At 33.0% G+C, this 21,685-nt stretch overlaps 1 protein-coding gene and 1 pseudogene across 1 annotated transcript in view; one reads left to right on the top strand and one right to left on the bottom strand.

Moving 5' to 3' along the window:
- The window catches only part of PLAA (phospholipase A2 activating protein), a 34,028-nt gene that overhangs the window by 5,567 nt on the left and 6,776 nt on the right, over window positions 1–21,685 (bottom strand). Inside the window, exons 2-12 of the mRNA XM_016156275.2 lie at window positions 21,095–21,288; window positions 18,296–18,396; window positions 18,088–18,208; window positions 16,174–16,341; window positions 15,603–15,738; window positions 13,263–13,432; window positions 9,420–9,577; window positions 8,522–8,741; window positions 6,610–6,681; window positions 3,741–3,809; window positions 790–891 (exon numbers count right to left, since the gene is read on the bottom strand). Coding sequence (XP_016011761.1) covers window positions 790–891; window positions 3,741–3,809; window positions 6,610–6,681; window positions 8,522–8,741; window positions 9,420–9,577; window positions 13,263–13,432; window positions 15,603–15,738; window positions 16,174–16,341; window positions 18,088–18,208; window positions 18,296–18,396; window positions 21,095–21,288 — 1,511 coding nt within the window. The remainder of the gene's footprint in view (window positions 1–789; window positions 892–3,740; window positions 3,810–6,609; window positions 6,682–8,521; window positions 8,742–9,419; window positions 9,578–13,262; window positions 13,433–15,602; window positions 15,739–16,173; window positions 16,342–18,087; window positions 18,209–18,295; window positions 18,397–21,094; window positions 21,289–21,685) is intronic.
- Window positions 3,368–3,486, top strand: LOC118601208 (annotated as a pseudogene).

Genomic DNA, 21,685 nt, shown 5'->3' on the forward strand with positions numbered 1-21,685 from the left:
CTTTGGCATTAAAAATCTTAACACAATCAGAATATTGAAAAACAATATTTAAGAAATGCTAAAAAATACCTCATTATTTGTATGAGTTGAAAAACGTCAAGCTGTCTGGAAATGTGTATATACTTTTCTATTGTTCAAATAAAGCAATTAAAAAAATAGTAATGATTTTTATAAAGAGAGTATGATTAATTCTTACCAAAAAAAATCCCCTGTCATATATTCAGGTATATATGTTACCTCAAATAATTCTCTCATAGTTTTTGTGGCAAAAGAGAGCTATTAGTACTCTTATTCCAAAAAAATTCCAAAAAACAAACAAAAAAACCCCTGTCATTTTATTTTAAGAACAAATCAATAGAAAAAGCAATCAAAAATTGCCAAGTTTCATTTTTAATGAGAAATTTAAACAGCTTTTTGTCATTATTTCTAAGGGCTATTAATTTTTCAAGCAGGATTTTTATTTTTTAAATGCTTTAGTCATTTTTTTTTTTGAAAACAATAAAAGCTTAGGGGATGGGATTTACATTTTCTCCCTTTAGTTTTCTTCTCATTAAAGAAATCATATAGAAAACATTTAACTTAAATTTATATAAGGCTTCTTACGAAGTATTAAGGGTCCATTATCTTGGATTGTGCACTTGAAGTCCCTACAGTTGTGTAATACCACAACAGAAGTCTGTCATGAATGCACCCAATTCCCAGATCATGTTAGGAGGAGAAATGACCTTTGAATGCATGGCAAAGAGGATGTGGATATGTAAGAAAACTATTTAATGAAAATATACTTACCTAATATTTGTGTAGGGTTTGCTTGGTCAAAAGTGACAGCCTCTTTTTTAGGGAAATAAATATTCACTGTTTTAGATGTAGCTGATCGGTAGGCACTATTTCCTATTAACAGAAGATAATGAAAATCATAAGGAGTGGTCGAAAAGATTTTTTCTAATTGTATGACTTTGTTTTCACAATTAAGATATGTAATCACTCAGTGAATGCAATAACAAGCAACCACAAAAAAAAAAAAAAGAGAAAAAGATAAAATAAAAATGTTAGTTTTTATAGACTATTTATATTTGCTGATACAATAAATTTTAATTTTTGGAATGAGAGCTTAAATGTAAAACAAAGCCTTTCTATTTCATATTTTCTATTTCCTATTTTTAAGATTCAATCTAAATTATAATTTTTTTTTAAAGATCAAGAGTACAAAACAAATATGAAAATTTTCATTTCCATCTTCTCTAAGGCATATTGATTTCTTTTCATGTCTTTTACTGCTTATTCCAAATGATGTAGTAAGCATTCTCATTGTTTCCATCATTTTTATAAATCCCCCCAAATTGGAAGTTCTTGAAAGGCAAGGGTTTTGGTCTTTTATACATTTTAACTTAAATTACTATGATAGTAACTCAAACTCAGTATCTGTGATAAAAAAACTGGCACAGAATGAAAATTCATACAGTGAATAAAGCTACTTCAACTAAAGCATAATTTATATCTAATTTGTATTTTACATTTCAAATCTCAATTAATTTATAGATTTTTGTTCCAATATAAAAATTAAAGTAGTTTGCAAAAAAGATGAATAAAACATTTTAATCTTATGAGTAAATGAGAACTAGGAGGGGGAAGGTAGATAAAGCAAGTAATGAGATAAGTGCACAAAATTAATTCTAATTGCTTATAAAGTATAAAATATTTATTGACATGAGCAAAGATGAATTATACGCATTGCTTGCAATCCTGGTTGTTAGAAACTACTTGTGATAAGGAGAAAGTAAATCAAATATGGACCAAACAATTGAGTACAATGCAAAGTTCTCCGCAGGAAAAGTATAGGATGCAATAAATGCTTATGATAGAGTAGGTTATCTAGCAAGGGGCATATGTGAGTGTCTAGGAAAGTTTCATTGATTTTATTTAATACCATATTGCAAAATTAAATAAAAAAGAAAAAGGAGAAAACAATCAAATAATCTGTGGTCTACATAACAAAACAAAGAGTCCTAATATTCAAAAAGAGAACAAAGTGTACAAACCTCCTGGGTAAAATAGCCTGGCATGCTCAAGAAACTGACCCAGATCTGTATAGCAAGCCAGAAAAAAGGGAGAGAGGAATATGATGCAAGGCAAGAGGATATGTTCAGTGGGAAGTAATGAAGGGGTTTTTAATCAAGGAAGGGGCATAAACAAGTTAGACTAAAAGATAGCTAGCTGCAGATCAATTTGGAGGGCATTATTTTCTTTAGTGTAGGTAAGAGATGACACTAGCTTAGACTAAGGTATACAAAGGTCCAGTATATACACCAACCTGTTAAATGATTGTTAAAAAGGACCTCTGGAAAAATGGGAAGAAGCACTGTTAACTTCAGACTCTTTTGCAAATAGAATAGACTCAGTTAACAATTACTAAGCACTTATTCTATATAAACTTATTTATAGATATTTTGTAATTTTAAGTTCTTAAAAACTCTAGGAGACAGGTATTAGCTCAATTTTGCAAATGATAAAAACAGAAACAGAATGATTTTTCTCAAGGTTAAATAGATACAAAGAAATGGAACTGAGACTAGAATATAAGCATTCCACACTCCAGAGTCCTTAATCTTAATTACTATATTCAATACTGCAATCAATGTTACTTTCCCAATGAAAAAATAGTTTGCAAAATCACATACCAAGTTAGTTCTTCAGTAGAACGGTGAGTTTATAGGTATGTAATTTATTATGCTCAAGAACATATGTCACATATATTCTCTTGCATAAAATAGTAAGTAGGAGAAGATATATGCCAAGAGATCTTTTATACTTGAAAGAGGTAAACCACAAACTGAGCTTTGCATCTTACTGGTAAATATGGAGGAAAATATGGCTGCATATAATCAAGAATGATGAACCAGTAAGATGTGTCAGACTCTAGGCTAGATACTAAGAATTAAAAAAAATTAGTTGCTCAGGAAAAAGCCAAATATTACAGGCCTAAATCATAAAAGCAAATTCTTTTCAGAGTCCACTGAAAGAAAACAGTGTGTAATGTAGTGAATAACATTTCCTATACATTAAGAACAAACGGAGGAGGAGAGATTGGAATAAACTCCAAATTTTTCAGGAAACTGAGGAAACCCATCCACATAAAAACTGAAGTACAACAGCAGTTTTCAATCCTGGATGCACATTAGAATCACACTGGAAGATTAGTAAACTACTCTTGCCAAGGCATTACTCAAGAGCAATATTAATATTAGATCAAGTGAGTGTCTCTTGGAATGAATCTGAAGTTCTTTTTAAAGCTCTCCAGATGATTCTAATGTGCAGTAATGACAATTCCAAGAACATGTTAAAAGCCATGTCAAGCAGTGTGTTCTTGGTCTAAGGCCATGCTACCCTGAACAAGCCTGACCCCATCTGATCTCAGAAGCTAAGCAGGGTAGGGCATGGTTAGTACTTGGATGGGAGACCACCTAGGAAGACCAGGTGCTATAGGTGTAAAAAATAAAAAATTAAAAAATAAGAAATTGTAAGCTGATAAAGTCCTTGCAATCTGTGAGGTCAACCAAGGGTTGCATCGCCTAAAAAATAAAATAAATAAGAAAAAGAAGTTTGGTCCTGATTTACTGTATAAAAGTTCTCTAGCAAAAAAAAGACACCAATTTTCTTAATCTTTCATTAAACTTAAGTTTTAATAAACTTTAAAAATCTTAAAAAAAAAAAAGAAAGAAAAAGAAATGAAAAGTGTATACCTGTAAATGGATCAACTCCAGCCATGGTAGTTCCCATACTTGCAGACCCTGGCACATAACGACCACCACCTAAAATACAATAATACTCCTAGTAAGTAAAGGTAAATGCAAATTATAAAGTGAAGCTGCCCTTTCTCTACACAGAGAAATATTTTCATTATTAGTCATACTTTAGAATGACTCCTTTGCAAATAATAAATGGGCATAAATTTAATATAGAAAAATGCTTAGAACAATGCCTGCACATAGTCAGTGCCCAATAAACACTAGCCAGAAAAAGTAATTCTCAAGTTGTAAAATAAACATTAGATGTTTTATACATTATAATTATAAAAGTTTAATGAATTACAAAAGATCAGTGGATTGGAGAAAGAAATGAAAAGGTTTCCAAAATGAAATGTGAACACTATTCTATTGAAATAGAATCTGGCACATAAAACAAGCAAAAGAGACTAAGAGTTACGAATGCTATGACAATAGCCCAGTCTCACATTTGAGATTATACCCGTGGCTATCTCGTTGAAAACAGAAAAGAAGGAACATGAAGAACAAACGTAGACAGAGAATCAGCAGAATTTGGAGAAGTTCAGAGTCCTAGATCAGCCTTTATGGGAATAAAGATGAGCTATTGTTCTAGCCCCTGAGTTTAATATCTAGGAGTTAGTATAACCAGCGTAACAGATACAGAAAAAGCAAACAAAACGGGTGGTGGGGAGGCAGAAACCAATGTAAATCTGATTAAAATAATGAAGAACACAGACTAAGAGGATTTACTGAGTTTTTACTATATGATAACCAGCATGCTAAGCATCTTATATGCATATACTCATTGAAGTATTAATAAGATGCCATTATTATTTATAATACTTTATTACAGAAAGGCTAAATAACTTGCCCAAGATGTTATGAGGCAAAGCACACTCCTACACTTTTCTAATGTGGTTCTCTGACATTTAGAGACAGTCATCTACCTGTATAACACGCAGATTCCCAGGACCCACCTATATTAACCTAATGGGTCTACATGTGTGCTTCACTTAAGAAACCTAAGGTGAGCTTTTACAACTAGGTTGTAGTAACAGCAAACCACACCCAAGACCATTTAATCAGAATCCATTGGTGATGGATCAGGGGAGGAGTATTTTTAACCTCACTAAACTCATGTGTCAGAATCTCTGTAGATAGGACCTTTTGTAAACAAGTATCCCAGATGATTCTAATTAATATTAGAAGTTTGAGAAACACATAAAGGAAAAGGAAAAAAGAATTAAGATGGACCTTAAGTTGTAAGCCAGATAGGCAAACCTTTTGGCCCCAGTGCTATTGGTAGTATTGGGGAACAATAGCAACAATATTAACAGCTAACTTATATTGAGGGCTTATATAAATATATTCTAGGCATTGCTAAACACTTTACGTGTAGTATTCAATTTAATTTTCATATCTCAATATGGTAGGTGCTGTTACGTATTTTTTATAATAGTGTGGTTTGGTTATCCTAATAATTCCATAATTGTTTTGGACAGTTAGTATGCTATCTTGCATATCCCAATAATCACTGCATCTTCTGAGTTACTGACATTATGTCAAAGTGAGATATGCTCCAGTTATAATGGAGTTCTCCTGATTTTGTTGATATTGTTTGAAGCTTGGTATATTCTTTATGTTCCCAAAAAGATCTGCCAATGAGATTCAGGAACTCTGTTTTAAGTTTCAGGGCATTACTGTGCCTGAATATGCTGATAGAGAAAATCATCATTTTATCTACTCTTCAGATCCTTCCTACCTTTCGAATTGCATTATGTCATTGAAGACCTCCTTAATGACCACTATGCCATTTAAGCATAGTTGGTTACTGTAGTATATTAGTTATCAATGCACAGGGTGCAGCTATTTGCATCTGGTCCACCAATTCATTCACAGGAGAAAGGAAGGTCACTGAGAGCAATTCACAACTTCATGACACTGACCCAAGGTTGTGTGTTGGTCCAATCTATGATTTAGACAGGACTGTATGTTGCCAAGGCCAATGGATATCATAAATGCTATGAATCTCTTCTCAAATTTGATATATTGTCCAGAAACTTTGGCTGAAGATCCAACAATAGCATCATAAAATATATCAAAAACTATTCTGAAAACAGTGACTTCTTCAGCTGCATTAAAGTCCAAGTCTGGCCATTTTTCTCCAGTGGCGTTGATGCTGAGGCATACATATCTTGGTAAATAAGGTCACTTTGAAGAGACATACCACTACTTTCAGGGCTTCATGAAGGCAATTAATAATTTAGATTAGAAAGACTAATCCTGGGTAGCTGGTGGACTGTCTCCTTCCACACTAAGGCAAAATATGCCTGGGCAGACTTCTTGACTGCACTGCTCCATCCAATATCAGAGACTCACATGGCTCCTTCTTTGTTCATGATGGGTAGCATCTTGCCAGTGACAGCATTCATGCTGTGTCTTGGTTGGTGGATTCCCCTATTATCTAATTTCACAGATAAAAAAAATAGGCTCAGATAGGTTAAGTAACTTGCCAACTTCTCATAGCAAGTAAGTGGTAAAGCCAAATTTTGAACCAAGGTCTGTCTGGCTCTAAAACCTATGCTCTTAATGACTCTCCTTGTAAGGACTCCTGGAGAAAATGGTGAGTTATAATAATATGCTATTTAAAAGGCATGAGGCAAGTCACAAAAGTACTCCAAGAAAAAGGAAAAATTAGACATTCAAGAAAAGGAGATCTATCAGCACTGGACATATAGATAAGGGGATTATCAGTTATTGGATGATATCTCCAATATAAAGCCATATACCGTAAAAAGCTATTTACACATTTAGTATAGCTACATTAATCAAAACTGCACCTCACCTGTAAAAGGATCTGCTGCAGGCAGTGTGTTAGAAGACCCTGATGAAGCGCCTGGAACATACCGACCACCACCTGTTCGTGCAAATGAACGAAAAGCTGAAGTACACCAAAAATCTGAATTTCATAAATAGGACAGGGCTTATATGAAAAGACTCTAAGCTTGGAGAAAAACAGAAGAGCAGGGCTGTCACATGAAGAGAATAACGGAAATTATAGTCAAAAATTATAGTCAAAAGTTGGAAAGAATAGTAAGAAAGTAAAATTTCAGTGATTCTCCAAGTTTTCTTTTCTTAACTTTAATATTTTATTACATCTTAGCTTTTGTATTTAAATATTAACCAGGAATTCAATATAAAAAGAGAAATTGCAAATAGTCTCTGACCTAAATAATATATACATACAATCAGTTTCTGTTCCTATACAAATTCGCTAATTCCTGCTGTTGCTTTTGCTATCAAAACCACAGGCATCAAATGTTAATCTTTTAGAGAACCCCTAGGTTCATTAATTCATGTGTCAAACAGTGCATTCAGTGCTGAGGATCCAGCAGAGAATATGATTGCTTGTATCCACTGAAGCTTACAACCTACTGGAGAAGAGAATTACATAGGGGATAAGTGCTACAAAAAAAAAACAAAAAAAACACAGATTTCCATTTATATGTTCACGAATGTGTGATGTGTGGTGAGTATGTGTTTTGTTAGTACCTCTAGGGACATAATCAGAGGTGTCAACAAAAACATATATATATAAGGATGCTTATAAAATTAAAATTTCAGATGGAGCCAGCCCCACAAAATAGTATAATCATGTGTTCACTCTTTTGCAGTGTTGCCTGAAATTCCACCAACAGAAATATCCAGGTAATAAAAATCTTTTCTCTCCTTTTGTCAAGTGCTACTAACTCTTGGTAAGGTTATGTCATTTATAGTTCAGTAGTGAATCAGTCTGATAATTCTGTTTAAGTCCACATGCAGATGAGATTAGCTTTATTATGTTAACTGGCAATGGAATTTCAAAACAGAAAGAAAGGAGATAATTTGGGAGCATAAATATCTGTCAAAGAAAAAAAAAGATCAATATAAGAACTTGAGACAGGAAGAGGCTATGGGATCTTTGTAAAATAAGAAAGTACACTAGTATATGAAAAATGGAGTTAAAACTGACAAATGGGAAACATTAATAATACTGTACCAATTTCAAAATTTTATTTTGAGCTTGCCCTATACCTAAGAAAAGAGGAAGCATTTTATTTTCTCCTGTACCATGGCTTTGGTTCCTTGAACCCAGGACTCAGACTAACACTACTAGAATTATAATCCATTTCATAGAGGCCAGAACTCAGACTACAAGGATTATAATTTATGAACTGGCATGAGAACGCAGTCTCATTTACAACATTTTAGACACTGTATGTTCAAACAATTGATTTAAAATGAAGACATGGAATACAAATCACATATAAACTAAAAGTATCTACAGTTCAATCCTAGATTTGATGCACAATTAACCAATTTAGCCTCATGTGAAAACAGAATCTTTATTTACTAAATTTCACCACCAAATATATTTTTAAAAAGAAGCGACTATTTAAAGGAACACAGACATTTATTTACATTTCAAATGACTAACTGAATTAAAGTTTCTTAACTTTATTTAGTTTACAGTGTGGCTGTATTTTTAAAAGAATAATTTATAATCATTTTTATAAGTACAGAATTATCATATAATTTAAGGATTATTAATACAAATGTGAAGTAAAAACTCACTGTAGATCTTGGTTTTTATTTAAACAGCTAATTACAGTGGGTATTTAAACACACCGAAAAACTGAAAAACAAAAAACAACAACAAAAAAACCCCCACAACACTGATGGAAGTACATTAAGATTTAATAAAAAACCTAACTTACCTGTAAATGGATCTGAAAAACTGGTATTCCCAAGTCCTAACATTTGACCTTTTGTGTTATCAATAATAAATTTAGCCACTTGATCCAAAAACATGGGATTCAAATCATTCTTTTGCAAGAAGTTGTATGCAGTTAACCAGGGATCATCACTGATGTTATATGGCAATTTATATGATGGTCCACCTTCATTGACATCAATTGAGAAAACATAATCAAATTCCTTTAATAGGAATACAGAGAAGAGAAAATAATTACTAACTTATCTGTTCATATATATTATTGACACGTATAACAGATGTGTTCATTATTTTAATAAATATAGTACTTAACCTTTCTCCAAAGTGCAGTTCCGCTTGGCATGCAATGATTAGTAGCAACCATCTGCATGTGCTGCAAGATTAGTTATTTCACTGAGGGTAGAGGTGGGGGTTGGATTACAACTACATTTTAACTCTAAGGCCAAAGGAGAGTTTCCAATTAGTTGATCTCAAGGCCAAAAGTATTAGCTGTTACCATGCCCCACTGATCAAAACATGCTGGCATGATAAGCACTGCCCTGCAGGGTCCCTCAAGTCTTGTCAAGTTAAATATAGGCATAAAGCACTAGATGAAAGGTGGCACAGAAGCTCCTAATGCAAAATGGTTGGAAACAGCTTATGTACGGTAACTACTAAAAGACAAATAATGCCTCATCTGTCTAAAAAAAGATAGCTCTGCTTATATGAAATGACATTCTTATAAAACCTATTTCAAGACAGGGAAAAGAGAATTTCCCCCAAGAAACCTATTTTTAAATGTCAAAACGCCAAAGAAAAGTTAACTAGCATGAAGAAAAAAGAAAACTAATTTGTCGAATGCTTTAAGATAACGGTAATTAGAAAGTAAGAAGTCAACGTACTTTCCCTTCATATAAAACTTTGCCAGATGTTTGCTGATTAGCACCAGATGAGCCAACAACATCACCAATTTTTATCCACCTCCCTTCACTAACACTCCATTGATAGGCTTCGACTTTCTCCCCATCTCTGATTAGACGAGTCTGTCCTTCTCTAGTACCTTAAAATAAAAATTTTGAGAATCAAAGGTAGAATGGCAGAGTAAAATTCGAAAACATTTAGCTATAAAATTTTTAACATTAAAATTTATACATAAAAGAGATCTGTATTTTAGTTTAATAGCAAGTTTTATCAAACAAAGGGTTTTAAAATATAATTCTACTAGAAAGTGGCCAAAAAGAAAATAATGGTTGAAAGGAAACTTTATTAAATAAAGGAAGGTTAAAAAAACATTCCACTAGAAAGTAGCTAGTCCATCAAAAGTAAAACAAGTTTTATTACTGAATATCTTCTGACATTTTCAGTAAATGACTCTCCACATTTCTAATTGCTCAGACCAAAGTGTAAAAGGGTCTGATTCCTCTTTCTCTCAACCTCACAGCCAATCCTTCAGCAAATTCAAGCAGGCCTGTCTTTAAAATTTATCTAGAAAACTCTCTTCTCACCATCTCTATTGCTATAAGCCACCATCATTTCTCAGTAGGAATGATTCAATAGCCTCCTACATCTGCTCTGGGCCCCGCTACAGTCTATATTCAACCCAGCAACCAAAGAAATTCTTTCAAAAGTTTAAGGAGCTCTAGACACTTCTCTGCTGGAGATCCTTCAATGACTTCCCATCTCACCCCAGATAAAAGCCTATTGCATTGGAGTGGTGTACAAGGTCAAATATAATCTGCCCCTACCATTCTCTGACTTCCCCTTCCACTATTTTCCCCTTTATCCCATCATTGCTCTTCAGCCATGCAGTCTTTGCACTGGCTCTTTATTCTGCCTACAACACTCTTGACACAGGTGTGGGCAAGATTTGCTCCCCTGCCTCTTTAAGGACTTTACTTGAAATGTCACATTCTTGACAAGGCCTTCACAGGCAGAGATAGCTAGCTGTCCTCCAGAGATTCATACTCCTACTCCATTAAGATCTGTGTGTGGCTATCTAGTTAGAGATCACATTATTCAGCCCCCTTGCATTTTACAGTCTCTAGATGTTACACATTGAGTAACGGTCAATTGAATTTGGGTGGGTGTGATGTGATACAGGCCAGCAATCTCCAACCTTTCTGGCACCAGGGACCTATGCTCCTATGAGAACCTAATGCCTGATGATCTGAAGTGGATCAGAGGTAGTGATGCTAGTGCTGGGGAATGGCTGCAAGTATAGATGAAACTTCGCTTGCTTGTCCGCCACTGTGCAGGCTGGCTCCTAATAGGCCACGCAGACAGGGTCTGCAGCCCAGGGGTTGGGGACTTCTGATATAGGCCATTTCTAGGTCTCCTCCATCATCCTTTACCCTCCCTTTACCCTGTCTGGGGGGTGAGTGTCTATACCCAAGGTAACCTCGGAAGTCACATGTTGAAGATGGCGGTTTCCATCAACCTGGGTCCCTGAATGACCATGAGAAGCAATATTACTTTACAAACATGCTCCAGCATACCTTGCCATCAACTGAGTATTAAATGCACAATAAACTCTTTTTGTGTTAAACCACTGAGATTTTAGGGTTTATCTGTGACAGCAGCTAGTGTTATCTGAACTATTATACATTCTCTGACCATTGTATTTAAAATGATAAAACAGTCCAACCCTGGCTTTATATTTCCCATTGTACTTATCAATATCTGACATCCTTATATATTTGCTTATTTACTTTTTAATTCTGTATCTTCTTATAGAACATAAATTTGTGAGGACAGAGATTTCTATTTCTTTTGCTATCTGCTATATTCCCCAGAGCTTAGAACAATTCCTACCACATGTTAGGCCATTAATAAGTATTTATTGTATGTATGTGTATATATATATGTGTGTGTTATGTATGTACATATACACATAGTAATAAAAAGACTACAAATTTGTAAAAAAGTATAAAAATGTTAAAATATATTAATGCAGCAGTTCTCAAATTTTTGGTTTCAAGATCTCTTTTAGTCATAAAAGTTATTCAGAAGCCCATTGAGCTTTTTTTTAAAATGTGGGTTATATCAACTGATTTATTGAATTTGAAATTAAAAATGAGAAAACTAAGAAATACATTTAATGAAAAAATAATAGATCCTTTACATATTAAATAAATATTTTAATTAAAAATAAGTATATTTTTAGAAATTTAATGAGAAGGCTGGCATTATTTTCCATTTTTATAAATCTTTTTATTGTCTCCACAAGACAGCTGAATTTACCACACCTGCCTCTGTATTTAATCTGTTGCAATCTGTTGTTTTGGTTGAAGTATACAAAGAAAATCCAGCCTGCACAGATAATATATTGAAAAAAAGACTAGTTTAATAGACCTTTAAGAAAAATGTAAATATTCTATAAGTAGTAGGTTCTTAAAGGTTATCATTTAGAATTTGAAACCATATCAATGAATTTTTCATGTTCTATTACACTAAAATCTATCTTATACTTTGAACACATCTTTTATATTCATGATTTATACTACCATGAACTGGTCATTTTGAAAATACTGATTAAATGAACTGTGTAGATCTTCTATGTTTACATGTTTTATCATTCAATAAAAAAAAAAATCACATTTATTAATATTACCACTGGTATCATTAGAACAGTCTTTTAAGTATTAGGAAGCTATCAAGCGCCTGGTGGCAGATATATATTTTCCAAAATTTCGATTTGCCTAAAAGTTTGAATTTTATCTTTGGAACAAATATTGTAAGTTTTTTTTTTTTTTTAAAAGTGACATGTTCAGCAAAAAATTCCTGCCAAATACCCATGCCTGAATAACCAGTTAGTTGTTCTTGGAAATAAAAGTGGCATTCCATGAAAAAAGGAATAGTTCAGCCTGCAAATTAAGTGACTACACGAGTGGTTATTCTTGTACTATGGTACTTTGGTGTACTTTACATGTCATTTACATGCAGAATATTTTTAAAAATGTACTTAAAGGTCAAGATGTAATAAAATTATTTTTTAATGCTTCATCAAGGACATTTTTTGAGGACAGATGGCATTTTTTTTTAAATTACAACCATGTACCAGTAAAACACACAATGGCTACCAGAGCAGTTTGATGCCATGGCCTTGATTTGTATACTAAGGAGCCAGCAGTTTTACTCAACATCGCTTTTGCATCATAAGTGCAAATGTTAACATAGTGTAAAAATCAAATAACATCTTATTATAAAATTAGTTTTGACCTTATGGGCATCCTGAAAGATCTCGGAATTCCCAGGAGTCCATGGACTAAGTTCTGAGAACCACTGATATTATGGATTAGGAATATACTCAACACAGAATTTCATTTGAGACAACTACTTTTCCCCAATTTTAAACTCAAATTTACTAAGCAGATACTGCTTTATTCAAACTGATTTTTATTTTCAGTCTGTAGAATCTCAGGGAACCCAATTGACCAAAGGGTGTTAAATAAGCAACTTTTGAGTACCTATTACATATAAGCTAAGTATTGAGAGATTTATTTTAAAAACAAAAACATTTATAGGGAGCTTGGCTAAAAGTCTTTAAAACTATGAGACAGGCAATAATGTGGTTTCTCACAGTGGTTGTGCTTAATAGTAAAAATCCTTAAAAAAAAAAATCAGTATCTAGCAATGAGAATAACACTGAATGACTAGCAAAACCACCTTTTTTTCTTATCACTTTAATTATTCCAAAAGGTAAACATGATAACAATTTTTACAACTAGATGCATTGAAATATTTACCAGGTTCATTCAGATGTTCCCTCCCAGGAAGCTGCTCCGCATTAATGTCCCCTAAATCACCAGTTTTGGAATCAATGGTTGCCTGAGAGAGTTCTTTTTCAAATGCCTTTATTTCTTCAGCACTTGCTGTCCGATCCTCTGATTCTGTAAACACTCTAATAATGCCATCGCTATAAGGAAAAACAGATTTTAAGCCATTGTCATAGTATATTAACATTATCGCACCTGCATGATCCAAAGCAAAAATAATCTGTATTTGTGAATATGAAAAATGTTACTATGTAGTTATTGCTATGCAGAGTATAGCACAATGCAGACATCAACACTATTATTCTCTAAGACAATGTACAGGGTGTTAAAAAACTAGGGAAAAGTTACTGGCAAAGAACAGAGAAATATGTATTTAACACAATTTTCAATTCCAAGTTAAATATTCACCATCAAATTTAGAGAGATAGTATACACTTTTAAAGTCAGTATTATACAGGTATTAATGAAGAAGGTTAGTGGGCTGGTTTACTTTACACAGGGTTCAAATACCCAACATAAGGCTTAGAAATATCTGCTCAATATCTGCTCACCAGGGAAACATGGAGCCTGCCTTTTATATGCCACGGCTTAGCAATGTAACCCAAATAAAAAACAAAAAACAAAACAAAAAACAAAACAAAACAAAAAACCCAGCCTCACATTTGCATTAGATAGAATTCTCAATCTCTATTCTTAGAAAAATGAATTCATTTCCATGATTTCTCAATTCTAAATTTGGGGGTAGGGGAGGCAAGTTAGCCACCTTCAATCATTACTAATCCTACCCAATGCTACAGAAAACTTGTTTCTTAACTTTCCACTAATGGTAATTTCACCCTTTAACTCATTTATTTTTCTTCAACTTTAAATATGCTTAAGGAGGAAAATATTAAACCAATAAAGCAAACCCTGGCCCAGCCAGAAAGGAAAACACTTCCAATTTATTAGACTTTCTATTCCTTACAGATTTTTCTTCTTGCCTTCAATGACAGAGTGGTCTATAATCCTATCCTTCACCCATTGCCTCAAAAAACTTTTTGTCTCCTCCTATTCACCTTCTTTTACCACTTTCTACCAAAACTGATGTCAAAAAAGTCACTAATTAACATCTTTCAAACCAAATCCAAAAGCTTTTCCAACTTTCCATTCCTTAACCCCTCACGTACTTGTTAACACTGATCACAATCTCCTTTCAGAATCTCTCTTTTTTGATTTCTGAATTTCAACATCTGGATTCTTTTGCTCAACCTACTGGCTTCTCTTTCTTTATCCCATAGTATATCACAAGATACAGTCTCTAGTTTTCTGTTCCTCCCCTACTATGCTTCTTCCCTCAGAGAAAGGTGGTCCACTGCTTGACTCTTGGCAGTTTGTGCAAATCTTTATCTTCAGTCTTAGTTTTTAGGCTCCAGTCCAACTACCCATTATCCACTGACATAAGTATGGCTGACCACCACTTGGACCTCACAAAGTCTAAAACCAAAGTCATCATCTGCATCAAACCAATTCTCCCACTTGCCCATTTTTATTAATGCAGACTTCCAATCATCAGAAGTTTGAAGCTTTATCCCTTTCTTTCATTCCCTTTCTGATAATTTTTCCTCTGCATTATCTCACTTTTGGTTTCTTATCCATTAGTACTGTAGGTCCAATATTTCCAAACTTGACACACTTAAATACTGCAACAGCTTTTTAATTTGCTTTTCTTCCCATTGTCATCATGAGTGAAATTCAACCAACATATTTCATAATTTACAAGTTAGGCTTTAATCATATCACTCCTTCCTCAAAAGCTAAAATCACTAAACCCCAAGCACTTAAACCTAAAAAAATGCCTAGCATTTGAGGCTCTCCATCATTAAGCCCCATCTTACCTATTACCCATTTTTTCCCAGCATTAGTCCTCCACAATTTTCCTTCATCTTCTATACACATCACTTTTGTTCCCATGACACACCTTTATTTACACTGTTTCTTTTAATAAAAATTCTCATTTCCCTTCTTAGTAATCATTTTTCAAAATCCCATCCAAATTTCTTCTCTAGAAAGTTTTCCCACATCAGACTCTACCTTCTCAAACTTCTTATGTATTCAGTGTTTCAACTTCACACTTGCAGTACAATACTGGTGTAATATATCCTGCATCATTAATGTAAAAGCTATTAGACCTACTACTATTTTGTTCAATAACAGAAATGTACATGGTCTCCCCAATTCCCCTGAAATTCCTTATGGCTTATCTTTGTGCACTCTAATTCCTACCAACGGCCTAGACCCATATTATTTATTGATTGACTAAAATATAAATACCTTGCACCAACCACAATATCACCATTGTCTAGCACACAGCAGCACCATATAGACTGAGCCGGAAGTCGGATTGTTTGAGCACATTCCCCATGTTTCCAGACTCTCAGAGATCTGTCTTCTGCTGTTGTCACAAAATCTAAAATTAATGAGTAGAGAAAAAATTAGTTTGACTAAATAAAATTGAATACATTTATACATACCATCTTTTAAGATCAGCTGATTTTTTTAACACCAAAGTATTTTTATATTATAGTTTTAGATTTCATGTATGTCACATATGTACAACTTAAACCTTTCACATCTTATATACTATACTTTATGTCAATAAATTATATAGTCTTTCTTCAGATGCCTAAGAACTTTTTATAACACAACCATCCAACCTGAATTAATATGAAGATGATCATATAATTTTCTCTTTTAGAAAAAAGATACTTACTGGATAAAGTTACTAAATTTTTCAAGTTACAGTCAGTCAATTGATTTATGTCATCAATCCTTCTTTCCTCAAGAATGTGATGGAACAATGGTCAATACAAAATTTTAAATACATGGTAAAAGATAATCTTACCTTTACAATTTGGAAAGACAGATATGCTATATATATAATTTGTATGTCCATAATATACTTCTAGACACTCGCCAGTGATTTGCCACCTTCTAATACTGGCATCATTTGCACAGGAAAGAAATTCTGTTTCGCTCAAAATTGCCAAACCTCTTACACAGTCTTCGTGCCCTATATTAAAAAAAAATAATGTAAATTAATAAAATGGACCATTTGGTAGATGGCTCTAAGTAGTTCACTAACATTGTATGATACACATTAGTGAGTAGTAAAAACTGATTTTCAACTTTGAGATATTCGTTTTTCTGAAGAAAAGCCTAATAACCGATATATGTATTTTAAGTTTGGCAATATCTTTTTTATTACCACTCTTGAGAAGTTATTTTATATTTATCGTATCTGCTCCAAAATATTTCTTAATACCCTCCAGAAATAGGATTATATCCAAATTCTCCCTTTTTATCTAACGTTTCATTTTGGCCTTTTCTTTCTCAAAAACGAGAGTAATTCACAACATATACAATATTCAAATGTAACAGAAATATATAACAAAGAATATCCCTTAAGTTTCTCACCACATAATACTGAAATTAATATAACACCAGAGAAAAATAAGAAAAGGTTACGAAAACCGCCAATTATTTAAGAGTTGAAATAAAATCATCAGAGAATAGTAAACTTTGTTAAAATATGCAAGAATAAGTTGAAAGACATTAACTTCTCTAAAAGCATAAAGTTACTGGCAAAGCTAAAACAAGAATTCAAGTTTTCTGCCTCATAATCCTACCTGTTTTGATTCAACCAAAATGTAAATATAAAGCCAAACATGGCTGCTTTTTCAATGAAAACATTTCACAATTTCTATAATGCAGGCATTAAAATGATAAAGTAAAAACTAATGATTACTGGTTCTTTAAAACAGCAAGACTTTATGGAATAAACTACTTGCATAATATTCTTAATTATGTAACTGTCTATATAGAATGCATTTATATTCCACTTATCAAAGTATATTAAATGTTTTCAAAAAGTCTGATAAAATGCAATTTCTTTCAACATTAATTGAAACCTTATAGAATTTTTTAAAGGACAAAACATTCTCTGAAGCTTGTGATCGAATAAAAAAGATCAGAAGTAAAAACCTTCCCCACGTTCAATATTTGCTAATTTAGATTAGCTATCTAATAACAACTTGATATATATGTATATGTATGAAAGCAAAAACAGAGAGATGCTTATTATAACTCATTCTCGATTTTTCATTTACAGATATTTTTATTTGCACAAATGGACTTTTGCAGTATTAACCAGGTGGTGATCACCTTTGAAAAAGTAAATAAAAGTGAGAAAAAAAAACAAAAAAATTCACACCACAAACATTAAGCACCACGCAAATAAATCATCGATACTAATATTACAATGCAGATGCCTCAGTGTAGGGGTTATTTAATAGCTGAGGTTTAAAAAGACTACCCACCTAAACTGCCACATAAACAGAGCCTGAAATTTATTATTAAACAATGTACGTCAACGTTAATAAAAGCACTTATGATGTTTTCTTCCATATATAAAGATAACACTACTAATCCACCATTAAATATGGCTTATGCTTGGAAGTTTTAAACTGAACTAGTTCAAATGACAAGCAAAAACATAACTGCATACCAAAAATTACACATACATAATTCATAGACGCACATACACATATTATAGCATATCAGGTACCTATTTATTAGTCCACATCTGCTTATTTAATGAGGTCTCATTACATCTTTTAAAAAGGTATATATGGCTATGTTTTTCAAATACCATTTTCAAGCTTCTTTGCCTTTGAGAAAAAGACCATCTGAGTCAATATGGAGCGATGAGTAAATATGAAGCAACTTTTTAAGTAAAAGTAGTCTACTCTGATCTTACCTGAAAAAGTCCTTTCACATCTTCCAGCCTTCCACAGTTTAATAGTCTTGTCTGCTGATCCAGTTAACATTAAGCCTTGTTCAGGTAAGATCTTTACTGCCCATACTGCAGCTGTATGACCCTGTGAGTAAAATGGGTATTAATTTAAAATGGCATAGAATTATAGTATTTAATTATTACCTAGAATACTCACATAGAACTACTGTACCTGTAAGGTCATCATGCATTTGTCATTCAGCCAGACTTTAGCAGTGGTGTCCCATGAGCCACTAAGTAATGTCCCAAATTTTCCAGATGAAAGACTACAGACTAAAAGGAAAAAAGGCAAGAACACATTTCATTGAAACATACTCAAACTTGTTAGTTATTAAACTATTGCAGTTTTAAAAATTTTTGTGAAATAACAGTATTTTAGCCTATTAAGACTTAACTCAGTGTAGATGCAGAAGAGTGCAGTGGTCTAGAGCACAGCTTCTGGTGTCACACTGCCGGAGTCCACTTACACAATGCCACTTATGAGATATTTGACCATAGGGATATTACTTAACCTCAGATTCCTCCTCTGTAAAATGAGGAACCAGGATTATGTGGGTTGCACAACCCCTTCCAGTTCTTAGAAACGACATGGGAAAATAATGCAAAAGATTTTGAAATGCTGTTTATATAGTTATTTAGGGCCACTTTAGTTAAAATGACAACACAACTGAAGCCAAACTAAATGTTCAACAGTAATGGAATGGTTAATTAAATGTCTTATTAATGTAAAATTACACAGGCTGAAAAAATTTTAATATAAAAATTATCTAAAATCATGGAAACAAAAGACAGAATTCTGATTAAAAATGGCAGACTGTCCATACTAATGCTATAAATGGTATTAATCTATAAGGACAATAAAAACTAAAAATCACATAACTGACTTAGTAAAATGGAGGCTATAATTTAAATACCTATAGAGGGGTGATTAAAAGCAGAGTGGCTGGCACCACAACTATGAGATTCAGTACCCAGTCCTTGGTTCCATGGAGGATGTGGCTAAGCAGAGACTTGAAAAATGAGAAGAGTGATTCTACATACAACGGTGAGTTACTAGATTTCTCCTTTTAGCTGTAGTGTCAAGAAAGTGCATCCTTCCCCACTGCAAGAGAATGGAGACTTATTCTCTGGCTACATAAGCCAATTTAAAGGGGTTTCCAATGGCCTGATATGGGACAATTTGAGAATTAAAAAAAAGAGTTAGGGAATCAACTCATTTTGCAACCTAGTAAAAGAGATGGGAGGGGACAAGGCAAGTGCATGGTAACCAAAGAGTTGATGTGGGAAAGTTATACATAGAAAAATTCCAGCTATTAAACACAGACATGATGGTAGAATTAGAGTATAATCATTTTGCAAATCTTAATGAAATACTGGAACTATATGATACTATCAACAGATGCTAAAAACCATTATATAAAAGGCTGATGGAAATTTTATAATGAATGGACAATACTCAGTACAGTTGAACCCACTGATTTTAACATCACAGAAAGAGATTAGTATGTGCCTCTTGATGAGCTACAACAAAAAGTACACAATACTACCGATAAAATCTTGCCAAAAACTTGAATCTGAATTTGATCAAGCTTCTACATCTACCAGCTTACAGAGAATACAGGGGCAACTGGGCAAATTTGAACATTCATTAGATATAATGAAAAAATAGGTTTTGTTTTATTTTGTTTTAGGTGTGATAATGATATTGTTTAAAGAGAAGGAATCCTTATCTTTTAAAGGAGTCAGCAAACTGTGGCCTGTGGACCATGTGCTTTTGTACAGTATGCAAACTAAGAATTTTTCCTTTACATTTTTAAGTAGTTGGGGGGCAAAAAAAATCAAAAGATATTTACTGAGATGTGAAAATGATATAACAACCAAATTTCAGTGTCCATAGATAAAGATTTACTGAAACACAGACACATTCATTTGTTTATTATCAATGGCTGCTTTTGCACATGCCAGAGCTTAGTAGCTGTGAAAGTGGCCATGTGGCCTGCAAAGCCTAAAATATTTACTATCTGGCCGTTTACAGAAGAAGTTTGTCAAATCTTATTTCAGAGCTACATACTGAAGTATTTATAAATAAAATAGTATATTGGAAATTTCCTTTAAAGTAATGTTGTGAAAGAGGGAGAAGATGAAACGAGATAGGCCATGTGCTGATAATCTTTGAAGCTATGTAAAATACATGGGTGGAAGAAATCATTACTCCCTTTTATTTATGTTTATATACAACTCAATATAAATTACTGTCTCTTGTATATATTTGAACATTTCTACAATAAAGTTAAAAAAATCTAATCACTCTGTATTGAAGATTTCACGTACATACACACAAAACATTTACAAAGTCTTTAAAGGAATTAAGTTTAAAGTGTTTGTGGGCCATACTATTTGCTTACAAACGTTCCAAACTATTTCAGATACATAAAAAAAGAAGTACATATACTGAACTGCTAAGCAAATCATTGTATAAGAGCTACTAAGCCATACACAAATCAGGAGTATCAGGAAATCAGAAATATATAGAAATCACAGAAAATAATATTTAAAATATAAAATACTCTTCAATAATGATACCAGACCTTTACACACATTCAATTGCTGTAGAAATATAGTTATAAGAGTCAAAAGATAAAGAAATACTCTTCATTGTTTGAGGAAATGAAATGCTTGCACAAAATAGTTGAAAAACTGAAATCACAAAGTGTACTGAAATTATATAGCTTCTTTCTTTTATAACTGAACACTTCACTTTTTAAATATATAAGCACTTTACTGATTACAATGGTAACTCTGTAACCGAGGATTTATAGAACAATGATGATTCAAAAAGGTTTTCACTATCAAGCCTATCAGCTCTGGGAAAAACAAAAATAATAAAAACCAGGGAAAATGGATATGTAAATTTTACTTTGAAAAGGATGAAACTTTTTCAAATAGAAAAATATAAAAGCATTATACTCACCAGTATTTTTGTGACCTTTTAGTATATAAAGTGGAGCTGGACTTTCCAATGAGAAAATGCAAATATTGTGGTCATTTCCTCCAGTGGCGATTAGTCCATGAGGGTACACATCACTTGAAGGTATGATGCATACGCAAGATACGAAATTGGAGTGGCCACTCATACAGTGCATTTCTGTAAAGCCCCTGTTAGGACTAGAAGGAAATGATAATTAATAAGATATATATCTGTCCCCTGACTTAGCCTAGGATATAAATTGTCAAAGTACTCATTTTCGTTTAGTGTTTAGGTTGAACTTTATGGAGGACATACTATTTTAAGTATCTACTGTTTTAAATTAAATATTAAGTAGCTAATTTACATATTAGCTACTACGAAGGTTTATATCAGATTAGGAGAAGTTTAATTAGGTTTTCATTGATAATAGTATGTTAATTAACAGGAAGAAAAAGGAAAAAAAGGGAAGGAAACCAATATCTTAAGTAGCTTTTCCTCATTCTCCATCTTTGTTGCCCTAAAAAACCCCTGGTGAAGTGAAACACTCATGCCATTAGGATAATGGAACCCACTATCAATAAACCTTAAACACGG

This window comes from Rousettus aegyptiacus, unplaced genomic scaffold (genome assembly GCF_014176215.1).
Source record: "Rousettus aegyptiacus isolate mRouAeg1 unplaced genomic scaffold, mRouAeg1.p scaffold_m13_p_3, whole genome shotgun sequence".
NCBI lineage: Eukaryota > Metazoa > Chordata > Mammalia > Chiroptera > Pteropodidae > Rousettus > Rousettus aegyptiacus.